Source organism: Neovison vison, chromosome 7, assembly GCF_020171115.1.
Source record: "Neovison vison isolate M4711 chromosome 7, ASM_NN_V1, whole genome shotgun sequence".
Lineage (NCBI taxonomy): Eukaryota > Metazoa > Chordata > Mammalia > Carnivora > Mustelidae > Neogale > Neogale vison.
In genome coordinates, this window is record NC_058097.1 from 114087379 (window position 1) to 114104964 (window position 17586).

Below are 17586 nucleotides of genomic sequence, written 5' to 3' on the forward strand. Positions count from 1 at the left end.
TGAAACCAGGGCTTTGAGAGGTGGAGGAACGTTCTTGGTCTTAGCTTAAGGGCGGGTAAAAGAGAGAAGGGAATCCTGTTTTAAAGTCAGTCAGAAGGGCAAAGTCAGACAGAGCCTCATCCCTCATCTTGGCTGCTTTGAGAAAGGAGGGAAATAGCTGCGGTGTCCAAAACCCCGACCCGGGACGCGGGGCGCGGGGCGGAGACTCAACTCGCGCGCTACGCGACTCGAGTCTCTGGCCCTGCTAGTGGCCATCGGGGTGGGGATGGGAGGGTGGAGGGAGGCGGATTAATCCCTTAATTACGCCGTGATCGGCGTGGCACCTGCTTTCCGCCTGCCCAGCTCCCGGGGGACCGCTGCTCTGGGGGGTGGAGAGAAGGACGAGGGAAGGAGTAGGGCACGCGGAGGCACGCACCGTACCCAGGCGCGCCGGCAGGAGAGCGGCACCGTGGCTGGGGCAGCGCGCAGAGGCTGTGGAGGGGCTTACGGTTCCCGGCCCGCGGGTCTCAGACCCAGGGGCTGGGCCCCGAGCCCCCCGCCCCGTTCCCAGTTGGGTCGCGCCATGCTGCGCTACCTGCTCAAAACACTGCTTCAAATGAACTTATTCGCGGACTCGCTGGCGGGGGACGTCTCCAACTCCAGCGACCTGCTCTTCGGCCTCAACTCCTCGGTGGCGGCGCTCAACCACAGCCTGCTGCCCCCCGGCGATCCTTCTTTCAATGGTAAGACCCTGCCCCGTGGGGACGTCAGATCAAGGGATGGGGTAAGATGGGAAGACGGCGTGGAGGGGGAGGCCAAAGCGCCCCTGCCTCAAGATCTGGGACCAAGCGGAGCGCCCCAAGCGCCTCCCCGGGGGCGTGGGTGATGACCAAGGGGGGATTTGGGGCTTGGAGACCCTGAGTGGGGGTATCGGCAGAAGATCCAGGGCTTGGGAGGAGATGGCTATCAAATCCTTTGCTCTCCATCTGCGCAACCGACCCCCGCGGCCACCCCAATTGAGGAGAACCGTGGCTGGTGATGGGCAATACCGAGCTAAGAGAGGCCGGCACCCAGGGAGGGAGGGCAGAAGAGGGCACGCGGTCGTCGGAGGGCCAGGGCCACTCGGTGACCCACCCAGCTAGCAAGTTTTCCCTTGCGCCCCCAAAGTTTTCCAAGAACTCACTTAGGACTTGGGTGAGGAAGCTGAAACGTTGGATGTGTTAGCTACAGAGGACGACAAAAGCGGAGGGTTTAAGGAAACTTTAGAAGTTTGCAGCTCAGAGGTGGAACTCACAGCCGGCCCACCCGGCAGGACTGCGGCAGGCGGGCTGTGCCGGCGGCGAGGTCGTTACCGCTAATTACGGTGATTAATAAATGACTGAGACAGCGCGCGCTCCCCTAGCGCTGCGGGGAGGTGGCCCGAGTTGGCCGCTTGGAGTCTGGGGAAGACGTCCGATCGCGCCCCCTGCCGGCCGCGTCGGAAATTCCCGCTTTCCCGGACACCTTTGCCCAGGATTTCCCCTCTGGTTCCCCCCCCATCCCTTGACATCCGCCCACTACAGTCTAGGGGCAGCACGGTCCTGGAAACTCGAAGAAGACGAAAAAGGAGACATGGGCAATATGCATGTGTTTGTGTGGGTACTCCAGGTGCTGAGGGAGGAGCCCCAGAGCTTCATTAGCATGATCATTAGCTATTCATTAGCTGCCTTCGGTGCATCTCCTGAGACGGGGAATGACAGGGAAGAAATTCCAGGGAAAGGGTGCCTGCAGCTGTGTCTACAGGAATTAGGGGGAAAGGGCCGACCAGAAGGGTGTGGTATGTACGAGCCAGCAGGGCTGAAGAAGGTGGGAAGTGAGCTGGAATTCTCCGAATTCCTGGCCCCCCTTCAGGTTTCCAGGAGGTTAGGGGCACAGCCCCTCTCCCAGACAGCACAGACACACCTCTGCACTCCCAGCGGTCTATCTAATAGTGTTGTCACCATGCAGTGTCTCATTTACACTTGAAAATGTAAGGAGGTTGATGGCTACATTTTGCCGCCGAGGAAACAAATTCAGAGAAGATGAAAAGTACCCCAGTGGTCACAAAAGCAGCATAAAGCTTAGCAGTAACAAACCTATTTCCATTACACCCTAAGGTTATGCGATGGGGGAGAAAGGAATATTAGGGTCTAATAGAATCTGATTAGGTACGGTGGGCTAGGGAGGAAGAACCCCTAAATAATCAGGGAATTACCATATTTATAGAGCCTTCCCCCAAGCGCTTACATTCATTATGGTATTATGACAACCCTATCACCACTCCCATATTCAAAATAAACAGACTCAGAGAAGCTCCATAATTTGCCAAGTCTGTATAGCTAGGAAGTGTCAAATCTGAAATCTCAGCCCTACTTGGTTCCAGGACAATCCCTGAGCTCTTAGCTGCTCTACCGTGGCTCAGCATGGGGCTCTGCCTAAACTGGGACTGGGGTGGGATGCTGTAGAAGAGACCCCTGAGAAGCAGAGTTTTCCATTTGGAAGGAAGGAAATCGAGAAAATTACTCCCTTCCCTAAGTGGGAGGGAAACTGATCTTGTCCTAGCCAGTTTAACTGTTCCTGGACGACCTCGGCAAGGGGCAACCCCTTCCGGCTTTGTCTCCAAAGAACTTCTAAGAATAGGGGTGGGGCAATAAAACCCAACCCCACACCGACGCCTGGAGCTCAAGGTCGGGGCGGGGGAGGGGGGGGTTGGTTTGGAACAGAGTGGGAGGGGCGCGGGCTGGGGTAGGGTAAGGTAGAGAACTGGAGTCGGGGTAGCCCTGGTTATGAGGACGCCAAATTATGCGAGGCAGCAGCGGCGCCTACTGGCCGCCGCGGGTTACAAATCCACTTGTGATGAAGTGGGAGTGTCTGAGCCTAATGGACTCGAGCATCCTGGATCCTAAAGCAACTGTGGAAGATGAAGCCCGCAGGAGTCTGCAGGCCAAGTAAGAGCCAAGAGCAGACTGTGCAGGTGAACCGACTGGATGAAACAAAAGAAGGAATGGAGTCCCCTTCTTAGTTAGTGATCCAGGAAAGGAGTCCCCTTCCTAGTTAGTAATTCTTAGCCTTTCTCTGCTACATCAACCTGTAGAAGAATCTGTTGAAAACTCCGCACCTCTTAGAAAAGGAGTCTTATTCGCATTTTGCTACCAGTTTCATTCAGTTCCTGGGACTTTACGGGTTTCTCCAAGCATGATCGTCTGGGATTCAGTAAGAGGGGTACCTGGCTGGCTCAGTCGGCAGAGCCTGCGACTCTTGATCTCTGAGTCATGAGCTCCAGTCCAACGTTGAACATAGAGTTTACTTAATAAAGTAAATAAATAAACAAAAAAGACAAAGAAGCACTCTATGTCCATTCCCAGACTCCAGGTTAAGAACCTCTCCTAGTCCCAGACTTTAGTCAGATCACTCTCTTCTCACTTTTCCTAAGAGACCCCAGGCTGGCCCACCACCATGTGGAGGCCAAGAACCACGTGTTGGCTCTGGTGCCCTGCTTCAGGGAGTGAGGACAATCTGCGAACCAGTCGGTGTGGGAGACTGACTACCCCTGGACTAGAGGAGTGGTCTACTTGCCCCAACAAGGCCCGATCACTCTCCACTTAACCTTGAGAGAGAAGGTTGGTGTCTTTAGGCAGCCTAGAAAGCCAGCCTAGGAGTTTGTGACCTGATTAGTCTACTGATCTGCCAATCTGTAAGCATATCCTTTCCAGCCCAAGAACGTGGAAGTACCCGTCTGCCCAGAAAACCCCTTCAGAGGGAAGAGGGATGGGGGTGGGGGGGCAGACAAGGCTGTCTTTCTCTCTGAAACCTCTCCCTAATTTCCGGGTCAAAATGCTGTGCCAACCCCCCTGCCCTCAGCGTCAAGGGTCGAGCCGGAGGACGCGATGCCGCGCATCGTGGAGCAGCCGCCAGATCTGTTGGTCTCCCGAGGCGAGCCGGCCACGCTGCCCTGCCGTGCCGAGGGCCGGCCCCGGCCCAACATCGAGTGGTACAAGAATGGGGCTCGAGTGGCCACTGCGCGCGAGGATCCGCGCGCGCACCGCCTGCTGCTGCCCAGCGGCGCCCTCTTCTTCCCGCGCATCGTGCACGGGCGCCGCGCGCGCCCCGACGAGGGAGTCTACACTTGTGTGGCGCGCAACTACCTGGGGGCAGCGGCCAGTAGAAATGCCTCGCTGGAAGTGGCAGGTGAGAGTCGCCCTGTCTTCTGGTTGGTTCCCACCAGACGCAGGAAGGCCCCAGGTAATCCGATCAGGAACCAGCCCCAATCTCAGCTCCTTCAGCATCTTCTTTTGGGACCGTGACCCTAGGTGTCTAACGTCCACGCGCTGGCCAGAGTATTTTTGCAGCTGGGGAAGAGTTCGGGTCTGTGGTGATACACCCCTCCCCAAGACACTTCCCTTGTGTCCTAACCCAGTTGTTCATTTATTCCCCTGGTCATTCATTCTCATTCTCTCTTTGTCTCTGTCCGCCCCCCCCCCACCCCCAGTCCTCCGTGATGATTTCCGGCAGTCTCCTGGAAACGTGGAGGTGGCAGTGGGGGAGCCGGCGGTAATGGAATGCGTGCCCCCCCGTGGCCACCCAGAGCCTTCCGTGTCCTGGAAGAAGGACAGTGCAAGACTCAAGGAGGAGGAGGGGAGGATCACGGTGAGGCGAGACCTGGTGCCAGGGCTAAGGATCTGATGGGCCAGGGCTGGGGCCAAGGGCGTCTTGGCGGGCGGGGCCATAGAGTAAGGTGCCCTGCCTGTCCCAAAGGAGGAAAGAGTGAATCTAAGGGTTTTGGAGGGCCAAGGAGTAATGTCTTGAGTATGATAAGATTTAAGGAGATTTAAGCTCCTGGCATTAGCAGACCAGAGGCTGAGAGTCAGCTAGTAAGTGAGGGATAAGTTAAGGATGGATAGGATGGACTTGGAATAAAACAGGTGGGGAGCAAGAAGCCCCAGGAACTTGTGGAAGGTAGGTAGGGCTGTGGGAACAAACATAGACCTGAGGGCCCCTCCCCCCCTGCCACCCTTGGGCAGATCACTTAAGGATTCCTTATCTGGTAAGTGGGTCAATTTTTCTGGTCTTCTTATTGGGCTTACTGGGAGGATGAAATAAATGAATTTGCTTTGATGGCTACCGAAGACCAAAGTTACCATTATTGCTCTGCAGATCCGTGGAGGGAAGCTGATGATGTCACATACACTCAAGAGTGACGCAGGGCTGTATGTGTGTGTGGCCTCCAACATGGCAGGAGAACGGGAGAGTGGGGCTGCTGAACTTGTGGTACTGGGTAGGCACAGGGAGTTGGTGGGTTACAGGGGTGTGCAGCCTGTGTAGTAAGAAGCTGTGCAGACCCCCCGGTGATTCACTCACTCCTACTCCACAGAGCGACCCTCGTTCCTGCGTAGACCAGTGAATCAGGTGGTCCTGGCAGACGCCCCCGTGGATTTCCCATGCGAGGTGCAGGGGGACCCCCCACCCCGTCTACGCTGGCGCAAGGAGGATGGGGAACTGCCCACAGGCAGGTGAGAATCCCTCTCCTCCTGCCTGTAAGGAGACCCAACCAGCTCAAGAGCATACCCTGCCCTAGAAAATGGGAAGGCAGACACCATCTCACTTGACGACACATAGAAACCTGTCTCCTGGAGACTGTGGCCCCTGCCCTATCTGTTCCCCATCTCATTTGATGGGTCCCTGTTGAGGCCTACCTTGTCTTTATGTACCCCAATTGTGATGTCTGTCCTGGGGGAGAGAAAAGGGGTCTGCAGCTCTGGCCAACCCAGCCTGGGGGTGGGGAGTGGAGCAGGTATGAGATCCGGAGTGACCACAGCCTTTGGATCGGGCGTGTGAGTGCTGACGATGAGGGGACCTACACCTGTGTGGCTGAGAACAGCGTGGGCCGCGCGGAAGCATCTGGCTCCCTCACTGTTCACGGTAAGGGCCTGCCTCAGACTACCCGAGGCAGGGATGAGAGGCAGGAACGTGGAGGACTGGGTAAAGAGAAGAACAAGGGAGAAAGGGCCGAGTGGGAGAGATGGGTGGGCCACTGGAGACTTGGAGGAGAGAAAGGAGGAGAAAGCTGAACCTGCTTGAACAAGAGACGAGTATCGAGTATCGCTTCCACTTAAGCCAAGCTTGGGCTTCCCTCTCTCTCCTGTTCCCTCAGTCTCCCTTCTGAATGCCTGACTCCCTGTTCCTTTATCCCCTCCCCCTTCCCAGTCCCACCCCAGCTGGTGACCCAGCCCCAGGACCAGATGGCAGCTCCTGGTGAGAGCGTGGCTTTCCAGTGTGAGACCAAAGGAAACCCCCCACCTGCCATCTTCTGGCAAAAAGAGGGAAGTCAAGTAGGTGGCCAGATCTGTGGGCCTTCCCACAGCTTCTCTTCTGGGTCTTAGCCCCCCTCCTTTTACATTCTACAGACTTCTCCTGGAGGCCCTGTTTTACCTTTGGTCCTCCCAGAAACCCTTGCAAGTTATTTGGGAGGCTTAAATAAGATAATGAATATAAAAGGCCTGGAGCATATTGAACACTTTAAAAAGAAATGATGTTAATATGTTTAGGTGGGAGGAAGCAGTCCTGTATGGTAATTCCCTGGAGAATCCTTCTATTTTTAAGCAAGGCTGCCCTGAAGATGTAGCAAATCCAGCCCATACCTGGGGCCTGGGCTTTAATAAACTGCTCTGAAAAGTATTTACTCTAAAAGAAGCTGCTCAGGGCACAGCAGGACTCGATCATCTACTTCCAAGGGACTTCCCCCAGGGGAGCTCACAGTCACCCCCCTGCGCAAACAAATTCCTCAATACACAAGCGGAATGAACATTCACTGAAGTTACAACATGAGTACCAAACGCTAGGGGAAGGGGATTTTGCTACTGGGAAACAGGGTCAGTATAATCAAATAAGTCTGACTAATCCCACCCCAATGGACAACCAGTTCTATTACCTCATTCCAAATCCACACCACGATTTTCCAACATCTTCTCCAGCATCTGGGGTTGCTGTATTTTTTTTTCTCTTAAAGATTTTTATTTATTTATTTGACAGAGAGAGATCACAAGTAGGCAGAGAGAGAGGAAGGGAAGCAGGCTCCCTGCTGAGCAGAGAGCCCGATGCGGGGCTTGATCCCAGGACCCTGAGATCATGACCGAGCGGAAGGCAGAGGCTTTAACCCACTGAGCCACCCAGGCGCCCCTGGGATTGCTGTATTTTAATTAGATTCTTAAATGAGTAAAAATGCTGATGGTAGTAGAGGGTAGGAGTAGGGACCCATCAGGGGGGCTGCAAGGTGCCATTTACCTGTGACCCAAACCTCTTTCTCAACCTTCCATGTATCTATGTAACATAGAACCAGAAAGAAGGGGAAAATATTAAACCTTTATCACATAATGTTTTAAAAGATTTTCATAATTACTCATTTAATCCTTATAACTATCCCCTAAGAGCCAAATTTGGGGAAATCTGGGCTCAGGAGGGTTAAAGAGCTTGCTCAAAGTTTCCCAAAGAATAAGTCATAAAGCAGGGAAGTGCACCCCAAAATCATCTAATAAAATTACCACATTTTTGTGAGTAGATCTAACTAGTTGGCCCAAGGTCATATAACTGGCTGGTGGTGACAGGGTAGGAACTAGAACCTTAGGAATTCTCTGAATTCTGGGGTTGATGGGAATAGGGATCTTTCTCTCTGCCAGCTGCCTGCTCATTCCCTACCCTGGTTCCTTGCTCTGTCCCCAGGTTCTGCTTTTCCCCAGTCAGCCACTTCAACCTAAGGGGCGCTTCTCAGTGTCTCCCAGTGGCCAGCTCAACATTACCTCTGTGCAGAGCGGGGATGCTGGTTACTACGTGTGTCAGGCTGTTAGTGTGGCCGGCAGCATCCTGGCCAAGGCCCTCTTGGAGGTAAAAAGAGGTAGGTGCTCATGGAGATAGGCCTGGACCCATGGCCTAGAAGGAAATAATGACTTCAAGATAATCTGTTTTTCTTGGATTCTATATAATATGTCTGCAAGGGGAGGGGCACGTTCCTGAGACATGACCTTGATGTTTGGAAATCCACTACAGCAGCCACTGATAGGTGGCTGGTCCCAGGCAGAGACTCCAGATGGTTATCGAAGCCCCTCCGATCTCTGGGGGGAGGAGGAGAGAAGGAGCAGAGAAGGAAGACAAGGGGCTGGTGGCCTGAACCCTGGATCCTCTCCTGAGGTGCCCAAGTTCTTCCTCTCTCAGCCTCCTCCTTGGATGGGCTGCCTCCCATCATCCTCCAGGGACCAGCCAATCAGACGCTGGCACTTGGCTCCTCTGTGTGGCTGCCATGCAGAGTGACTGGGAACCCTCAGCCTAGTGTCCGGTGGAAGAAGGATGGGCAGTGGCTGCAGGGGGATGACCTCCAGCTCAACCTCATGGCCAACGGTACCTTGTACATCGCCAGCGTGCAGGTGAGTCTCCCCCCCGGGGCCTGAGTAATGGAGCATGGCCACACAGTCCACGTGCCCACCTCTCGTAAGTACCTGCGGGGACTCCCACCATCTCTACTCCTCTGCTCTCTGAGACCATGGAAAGTGGATCACGCCTTCTGAACAACCCCCCCTCAACTCCCTTCACCCTTCCGTGCTCCATCTCCAGTTTGCCAGTTCTCTACCCTCCCCTGCAGGAGACGGACATGGGTTTCTACAGCTGTGTGGCCAAGAGTTCCACCGGGGAGGCCACGTGGAGCAGCTGGCTTAGGAAGCGGGGTGAGTTTTGCCTCTGGCCCCTTGCTTTGCCTATAAAGCATCCAAACCTGCTTGGAAAGTAGTCAGTACTTTCCAAGGCCCCAGCACTGCTTAAGCTTCCAAATACCATGGCCACGGTGGTGGGGAGGAGGACAGAAGTGGTGCACTTGGGAGGCTGATGTGAGTAGGGTTTAGTTCACTCCTTTCCCTTCTCCACTGTCACCACTGTCACAGCTCCCCAGCTTCTCTGTGAAGGGGGCAGGTTACATGGTGGGGGCATCCTTTTCCCATCCTTCTACTTAAAGATTATCTCCTCACTGCAGAAGATTGGGGAGTATCGCAGGAACCCCCTACCGAACCCAGTATCCCTCCGGGGCCTCCCTCTCAGCCAGTGGTCACTGAGATCACCAAGAACAGCATTACCCTGACCTGGGAGCCCAACCCACAGGCAGGGGCCACAGTCACCTCCTATGTGATAGAGGCCTTCAGGTATGGAGAAAGTTTTACATGCAAACCTGGAAAGTCGGAAGGGAATCTTATGTCCTTGTCTTGGCTTATAGTGGGGGGGGGGAAAGCTTGGCTTATGTCCTTATGGTCTTGGCTATGGTGGGAAGAGTTTTGCCAGTTCCCTATCCCAAGGTGAGGAGATAGGAGGGGGCCATAGAGAACGGATGAGAGAGAGGAGGCGGGTTGGGGGTCCCTGGCTCAGACAACTCTGTCACCCCATCCCGGTTGCAGCCAAGCAGCTGGCAACACATGGCGGACGGTGGCTGATGGCGTGCAACTGGAGACACACACGGTCGGTGGTCTGCAGCCCAACACCATCTATCTGTTCCTGGTGCGTGCTGTGGGAGCCTGGGGCCTCAGTGAGCCCAGCCCCGTCTCTGAGCCTGTGCGCACCCAGGGTGAGTAAGGTCAGAGTCCCCGGCTCGGGGATATGACACGAAACACTGCAGATCACCCCTCCCTTCAAACTATGACAGAATGGCAGCTCTTCTCTGCTGTGCCCGCCTCTCCTGGTAGCCCAGCCCGGAATAGGTCACGCCTCCCTCTCGTGGAGAGAACAAGAGAAGAGGGGAGAGGGGGAAATTCAGTCATCTTGGCAGACCCTTACTTCTGAGCCTTTTACTCACGGATACTGTACCTTATTAGGACTAGAAGGAACCTTGGCAGGTTCATCTTCATGCTGGAGATGAGGAACTGAGGTCTCTAAAGTGCAGAAAGTAGGTTCATAGTAGCTGGACACCCACGCCCACCTCCAGAAGTTCTTCCCCTGACCAGCCCCCTCCTGATCCTGGGGTGTGCTCTGGGGTGCTAAGTAGTCCAGTCTGTGGGGACAGCGCAAGGTAGGATACAAGGACACTTTCAGTCTCACTCCCTGTCCCTGATGGCCCCTGCTGAGCGGGCTCTTTGGTCACTAGACAGCAACCCATCCAGGCCTGTGGAGGACCCATGGAGAGGACAGCGGGGGCTGGCTGAAGTGGCGGTGCGCATGCAGGAGCCCATAGTCCTTGGGCCCCGGACCTTGCAGGTGTCCTGGACTGTGAGTGTGGCATAGGAATGAGGTTAAGGGCAGGGATGATCATGGGGGCCCTAGGGACCTCCAAGAATGGGTCCGGGAAGGGTGGGAGGCGAGTGCTGGGGAAGACAGGGTGAGTGGAGGACGGGCGGGGCCCAGAGGACTTGTGTGGTCCCTGTTTCTCCTTCTGATGTGCTTTGTCCTGTCTCCTACAGGTAGATGGTCCAGTCCAGCTGGTGCAAGGTTTCCGGGTGTCTTGGAGGGTAGCAGGTCCTGATGGGGGAAGTTGGACTGTACTGGACCTACAGTCCCCAACCCAGCAAAGTACTGTGCTGAGAGGACTCCCGCCAGGGACCCAAATTCAGATCAAGGTGCAAGCGCAAGGCCAGGAGGGGCTGGGGACTGAAAGTCCCGTTGTGACCGGGAGCATTCCTGAGGAAGGTAAGGGAGGAGGTGCACAGAGCTGATGAATGGACAACAGGAAAAGGGGAGTGGGGAAGGATAGAAGTTTGCAGGGGAAGAGCAAGGGAAGCTGTGGGAAGTAAGGATACCTGATATTTCAGTTCCCAAGGTGGTACCTAGGAGTGGGAAGGTTGGGGCAGGAGGCGCAGCTGGCAATGACTGTCTTTCTCACCATACTCCACGGTGGGCACAGCCCCCAGTGGTCCCCCTCAGGGAGTAACGGTGGCCTTGGGGGGTGAAGGCAACAGCAGTGTCACGGTGTCCTGGGAACCTCCACTCCCTTCCCAGCAAAATGGGGTCATCAAGGAATACCAGGTACAGGGTTTTGGAAGGGACTGGGGAGGGGAGGGAGAGGGAGAAGCTAGGGGCTAGGATTAGGGAGAAGGGAACCTAGACTTTGGGGCTGGAGATGTGGTTGGGGAAGAGGAAAGAGCTTTCAAAGTGTTCCCTCCAGGCTGAATGATGCCTGGCTAGCCCCCTCTACTATTCAGAGTTTCGAGTTTCCACGTGAGGCCAGGATCCCTTTTCAGACTCTAAACCCTGGTCTCGGACTCCCCAGATCTGGTGCCTGGGCAATGAGAGCCGCTTCCACCTCAACCGGTCCGCGGCAGGCTGGGCACGTTCCGCGGTGCTCCAGAGACTGCTGCCCGGTCTTCTCTACCGGACCCAGGTCGCGGCGGTCACCGGCGCTGGCGTGGGCGTGGCCAGTGTCCCGGTGTCGGTGCAGCTGCGTGAGTCCGGAGAAGGGGTGGGTGCGCAGGGTTGGGGAACTGGAGTCGGGGGGCCCTGGCGTAGCTGGGCCTACGGGGTCAGGGATGGCCCCCCTTCCTCGCTGCCGGGTTTCCAGGCTCCTGGTCCCCTCACCTCTCTGACCCCCACAGCTACCCCGCCGGAATCGGAGCCTGGGCTGGAGGTGGGCCCGGGGCTGGCGGAGCGGCTGGCGAGGGTGCTGCGGGAGCCTGCCTTCCTTGCGGGCAGCGGCGCCGCCTGCGGGGCGCTGCTGCTCGGGCTCTGCGCCGTCCTTTACCGGCGCCGGAGGCAGCGCAAGGAGCTCAGTCACTACACGGGTGAGCGGCGCCTGGGGGGCGGTGCAGGCGGAGGGGCTCACTTGGGTGCTGGGGACGGAAAGGGGGCGCCTGGAATGGGCGGGGCCTAGAGATCCCGTCCCTCCGGAAGGGAGGCTGGCTGTCCCGAGACGAGAGCGGGACGGGAGGAGCTCGCAGCTCCGGGAGTGGGGGCGGGGTCAGAGGGAGGGGTGGCTCCCTCGAGAGGGACGCGCAGAGGGCACCGTCGTGCTGGGAGCGGGCGGGACTGGGGGGAAATGGCAGGACCTAGAAGGGGTGGGACCTGAGTCTGGGAGAGGGATAAAATATTCCCCTAAGATGACTCGAGAGGAGAGCGGGCTTTGCAGTCAGTCTCAGTAAAGAAGCGGCAATTCTGGAGGGGGCGGGGAGCTCTTTCCCGAGGGGCGGGGCCTAGCAGGAGGGGGCGTGGCCAGGGCAGAGTATTAAAATACGAGGCAGGGTCTGGGTGGAAAGGCGGGGCCCGCTGAAAAGAGCCGACTTGATTTCTGCTACTCCCTGGTAAGGGGCGTGTCTGAAGAGATTCTGAGGTCTCTTCGATCAGGGCTTCCCAACCTTGCCTACACATGGGGATCTCTTGGGGAACTTTTTAGAAAAATACTTTTTTTTTAAAAAAAGATTTTTATTTATTTATTTGTCAGACAGATCACAGCAGGCAGAGAGGCAGGGAGAGAGAGAGGAGGAAGCAGGCTCCCTGCTGAGCAGAGAGCCTGATGTGGGGCTCAATCCCAGGACCCTGAGATCATGACCTGAGCCGAAGGCAGAGGCTTTAACCCACTGAGCCACCCAGGCGCCCCTAGAAAAGTACTGATGCTTGAGTCCCACTTCTAGAAATTCTGATGAAATTGGTCCAGGGGTACAGGCTGAGTGAAGGAATTGGGACCGTGGCCAAGAAGGGGACAAGAATGTGGGTATTTCTGACCCTTTCTCCATTTACCCTCTTCTTTCTCCCATGGATTCCTTTTCGGAAGCCTCCTTTGCCTACACACCTGCAGGTAAGCTATCTCTGCTCCAGTGGGGTTCAGACCCCAAGTACGGGCCCTTCTCTCACCCAGTCTCCCCCTCATCTTCCCAGTGTCCTTCCCACACTCAGAGGGCCTCTCTGGAGCCAGTTCCAGGTAATCCTTGTAATCCATCTTCCAAGGACAATCCCCCTCCATCAAGCGACCATTCTCCTTCCTCCTCAGGCCTCCTTGCCACTGACTGTCTCCCATCTGCCACCCTCAAATTCACCATTACTGCCCTACAATTCCTGATTACTCTTAAATTCGCTAGCCTGTTCAGGCTCTGGGTCCCCAGCGTTCACGTGCTTTCCCTCAGGCCACCCATGGGCCTTGGCCCCGCCCCCTACCCTTGGCTAGCAGACTCGTGGCCCCACCCATCTCGAAGCCCCTCAGCCCAGGAGCCCAGGGGGAGCTGCTGCCCCAGCAATCCTGACCCAGACGACAGATATTACAATGGTGAGGAGTTCTAATTCCCTCAGTGGCACACCTGGCCCCCAACACCCTTCTCTCCTCTCCACCTCCTGGGGCACACTGAAGGGAGCCGAGGATTGCCAGTCTTCCTAAGGTTGGTCAGTCCTTGGGTAGGATAGGAGTTGGGGGAACTTCTCTCATGCCTAACCTTTACCCTGGTTTGGGAGGTAAGGTTTGGGTGGGGGAAGAAGTTGATCCAGTGGGATCTCCTTTTGCCCTCCATTCTCCTGTTATCGCTATTTCTCTGTCTCTGCACCCTGTCCCTTGCCTCCCACCCTGGCCTCCCTCTTTCTCCTCCTCAGAAGCAGGGATCTCCCTGTACCTGGCTCAGACAGCCCGGGGCACTGCCGCCCCTACCGACGGTCCTGTCTACAGCACCATTGAGCCACCTGGGGAGGAGCTGCAGACCTTCCATGGGGGTTTCCCCCCAAATCCCTCAGGGGATCCAGGCACCTGGAGCCAGTATGCTCCTCCTGAATGGATCCAGAGGGACAGCGGTATGACTTAGTCCCTAACACCCCCATTTTAGCTCTGAGCAGAGCATCCCCAGGGAATATCCCTACCCTTCCCCTCTGGAACCCAGCCCAGCACCTTCTTCTGACATTTCTCATCTGCCTCTTATCTCGGTGTGTCCCCATCCTACCCTTCTCAGGAGCCAGGGGAGGCAAAGTAAAGCTTCTGGGAAAACCTGTGCAGATGCCCTCTCTCAGCTGGCCAGAAGCCCTGCCACCACCTCCCCCTTCCTCTGAACTGAGCTGCCTAGAGGGGACTGAGGAAGAGCTGGAGGGCGGGTAAGGCTGTGCCCTGTTGCAGATGCCCTAGACAGATGGGACGGCCAAGGGTCCCCTGCAGGGGGAGGGCAGAGGTGCTAGGAGAGGAGCGGAGAGGGCAACCAGAACTAGAAGGTATGGAAGCTACTCAGTCATCACTACTCCCCACCCTCTCTGCCCCCAGCTCAGAGCCAGAGGAGTGGTGCCCACCAACGCCTGAGCGGAGCCATGCGGCAGAGCCCAGCTCCAGTGGAGTGTGCTTGGTCCCTCCATCCCAAGGGGAAGCCCCCTCCCCCACATCTTCCTATGGACAACAGTCCACAGCCACTCTTACCCCCTCACCTCCTGACCCTCCCCAGCCTCCCACTGACATTCCCCATCTCCACCAGATGCCCAGGTAGGGAGGTATATAGTGCCTTGCACACTATAGGCCCTGGGTACATATCTATTCTGTGGATGATTGGATGGATGGATGGATGGATGGATCTGGGATACAGAGGTCTCTTGACCGCGTCAGAGTGGAAGTGTGATTCGGGAAGGAACTTGACGGCTGACAAGGTCTCTCACTCCCTTCAGACTATTTCTCCATTGGAGTGGCTCGGCAAGCTTCTTGGGGCATTTCAAAAACATGGCTCCCCTCATACTTCCCTAGCTTTCGAGCCCTGTGGGGGACAGCCTGTGCCTTATTCATTGGAGTATCTAGCACAGTGGCTGGCACATAGTAGGCACTTAGAGCTTCTTGAGTGAACAAATGCTGAAGCCTCATGTCATTGCAGGAGGGTGCCCCTTGGGCCAAGTTCCCCTCTCAGTGTATCCCAGCCCACTCTGAGTAGCCACGAAGGGAGGCCTGTTGGCCTGGGTGCTGGAACCACAGTCTCCCATCACCTCAGCCCCAGCCCTGTCCTCAGTACAGCCAGCAGTGCCCCCGGTGAGTCTGCAGAACGACCCGTCTGTCCCTACCTTCCCACAACGCCCCTCCCCCACCCAGCTTGTTTCCTCTTCACCCTCAAGCCCCTTTCCTGATCATCTCTCGTACCTGCTCTTCTCCCCGTCTGCTAATGCTACAGGGAGAACCCGGCAGGTGCCTGGGGAGATGACTCCTCCACTTCAAGGGCCCCGTGCCCGAATCCGGAAACCCAAGGCTGTTCCCTACCGTCGGGAGCACAGTCCTGGCGGTGAGGGTGCCATGGGCCATGAGAGATGGTGACAGTAGGGGGACTAGGCAGGAAACCAAGGGTGAGCTCTGGGGGCTGGAGGAGGGAGCAGGTGAACCTAAATCTTGGGTCGTTCAGTCGCAGCCTCCTGGTGCCAGGGAATAGGAGTGGGAGAAAGATCCATGGCAGGTGAGGAGGGAGAGTCTGCTGAAAGCTGGTCTCTCCCCAGACTTGCCCCCACCACCCTTGCCGCCACCAGAGGAAGAGACGAGCTGGGCCTTAGGGCTGAGAGCAGCAGGCAGCATGTCCTCCTTGGAACGGGAGCGGGAGTGCAGTGGGGAGAGGAGAACGGGGCAGGCTGGGCCTCCAGGGGCCCAGCGGGGTCCCCACCTGGATGGTAAGGAGGGCCAGGGCAGGCCAGAGGGTCACTGCTACACCAGAAGGGGGCACCGGAGGCTAATTGTGCAGTATAGACCCTGCCATGGAAGGGCTCTGAAATTTTCAACCCATCTCACCCCTCACCTTCCTTTGGGTTCATGCATTTGGTCCAAACCTACACTTGTCTCGGCAGCTCTCTCTGAAAAAAATCCCCTGAAGTTCCCCAGTTGTGTAACTTCTCAGGACTGCAGCCCAGATGGGGGAAGAGTGGGGCTGAGTGTTCCGTCTGTCCTTCCCCAAGGCTCTTTCTGTCTGGGAGTTCCTGATGCGTTTCTGAGCATGCGTTATGTCAAGGCCACGTGCTGGTCATGCTGTTTCTCCTCAGTCCCCAGGATGGCCTGAGCACCGTGCTGGCCATCAGCAATTCTCAGAGCTGGGATTGAGGCCAAGGTGGCCCAGTGGGCAAACAGGGACATTATTCTGTTATCTGCCTGGGCCTGGCTGCCCTTCTCTCTTGTGTGCAGAAGAAGCTTGGCTCCCCTACAGCCGACCGGGCTTCCTGTCCCGGGGCCAGGCCACCAGCACCTGTTCCACAGCAGGCAGTAACTCTTCCAGAGGCTCGAGCAGCTCTCGAGGCTCCCGGGGCCCTGGCCGGAGTCGGAGCCGGAGCCGGAGCCAAAGGCCGGGACACAAACGTGGAGAGGTGAGGGCTGGGGTGTGCAGGTGATGGGAGTAGAAGGCTAGGCACGGTGAGCCGGGGTGACTGAAAATAGGAAGAGAGAGAAAGGCTTTCTGAGCTAGTGTCAAAAGGAGGGGACCCAGTGACTGAAGGGGGAAGGATCCTGGAGAACAGGTGACAAAGGTGAGGACAAGGTCATACTGAGAAGAGCCTGGCCTCCACAGAAGGGAGTGGGTTCAGGAAGGACTGAGGGAGAGAGGAGGCCCGACCCCTCCCACAGCCTGCTTGTCCCAGCCTAGGGCCTTGCAAACCAGCCTCTTTCTCTCTCTAGGAACCAAGATGACCCTCAAGGAGGATATCAATCAGGAGATCCACAGGGAAGGGCTTGTCCCCGGGCCAGGGAGCCGCCTGAGAGCCCCTCCCCCTGGTAAATGGGGGTGAGCAGAGAGGAGCAGGGGGGGGTCTCTTCCCTCCCAGCAATGATGCTTAGAAGCTAGAGAGCCAGGTCTTCCCTTTCGATCTCAATCTGAACCTCATCTGTAAAAGTGACAATAAAAAGAGTCTGATCGGAGCCCTGGACCCCGCTTGTCTGGTTTCACGCAGGACATGGGGAAGAAAGGGGCTGCGAGAGGATGTAGATCAAGACACAGAGTAGCTTCCATTTCCTTTTGAACTTCCAGAAAAGCCAGAGGTGAGGACAGGGGCCTGTCTTGCCTCCTGAAGGAGCTGAAACCCACTGAAGCCCAGTTAAAGGAACTTTCCAAATAACCAACAGTGAGAAACTGTCCCACCTTCAGACAACCAAGCCAGGTCTTCCTCAGGTGTCCTCCTCAGTGGTCTCTTTACTCTCCTTTAAGGAACTATGCCCCTTACAATAATAATAATTTTTAAAAAATTCAAACAGGGGTGCCCGGGTAGCTTAGGCCCTTAAGCATCCAACGCTTGAGTTCGGCTCAGGTCAGGATCTCAGGGTTGTGAGAAGGAGCCCCGCTTCCAGCTCTGCACCCATGGGGAGTCTGCTTGTCCCTCTCCCTCTCCCCCTCTCTCTGCTCCCCTCTGTCCTCCCTCCCCACTCTCTCTTTAAAATAAATTTTAAAATTCTGTAAACAATTTTTTTTTAAAGATTTTATTTATTTATTTGACAGAAAGAGATCACAAGTAGACAGAGAGGCAGGCAGAGAGAGAGAGAGGTGTGGGGGGGGAAGCGGGACTCGATCCAGGACCCTGAGATCATGACCTGAGCCGAAGGCAGCGGCACAACCCATTGAGCCACCCAGGCACCCCCTGTAAACAATTTTTTAAAATAAAACTGAGAGAATGGGGTTGATGGGGGAAACTCCAGTTGACAAAGGAAAACAGGCTTTTTTCAAATTCCCTGAC

General features: G+C 56.3%; 1 protein-coding gene across 1 annotated transcript; it reads left to right on the top strand.

The window, feature by feature from the left end:
* Window positions 1–562: 562 nt before the first annotated feature.
* ROBO3 (roundabout guidance receptor 3) lies at window positions 563–16254 on the top strand. The gene is made up of 27 exons (XM_044260187.1): window positions 563–722; window positions 3859–4185; window positions 4487–4644; window positions 5152–5272; window positions 5369–5507; window positions 5789–5916; window positions 6202–6326; window positions 7714–7885; window positions 8203–8411; window positions 8627–8708; window positions 9011–9176; window positions 9426–9592; window positions 10109–10230; window positions 10422–10647; window positions 10862–10983; window positions 11228–11399; window positions 11550–11735; window positions 12722–12745; window positions 12826–12868; window positions 13071–13210; window positions 13528–13722; window positions 13878–14016; window positions 14180–14392; window positions 14772–14923; window positions 15063–15170; window positions 15379–15546; window positions 16052–16254. The coding sequence occupies exons 1-27, from the start codon at window positions 563–565 to the stop codon at window positions 16252–16254; spliced, it is 4167 nt and encodes a 1388-aa protein (XP_044116122.1).
* Window positions 16255–17586: the final 1332 nt, after the last annotated feature.

Bases quoted from the DNA above. Each gene is read 5' to 3' on its own strand.
- ROBO3 (XM_044260187.1), top strand. From the start codon at position 563: ATGCTGCGCTACCTGCTCAAAACACTGCTTCAAATGAACTTATTCGCG. The intron at 10,984-11,227 runs GTACAGGGTTTT...CGGACTCCCCAG, and splicing joins GGGTCATCAAGGAATACCAG to ATCTGGTGCCTGGGCAATGA. The intron at 13,211-13,527 runs GTGAGGAGTTCT...TCTCCTCCTCAG, and splicing joins AGACGACAGATATTACAATG to AAGCAGGGATCTCCCTGTAC.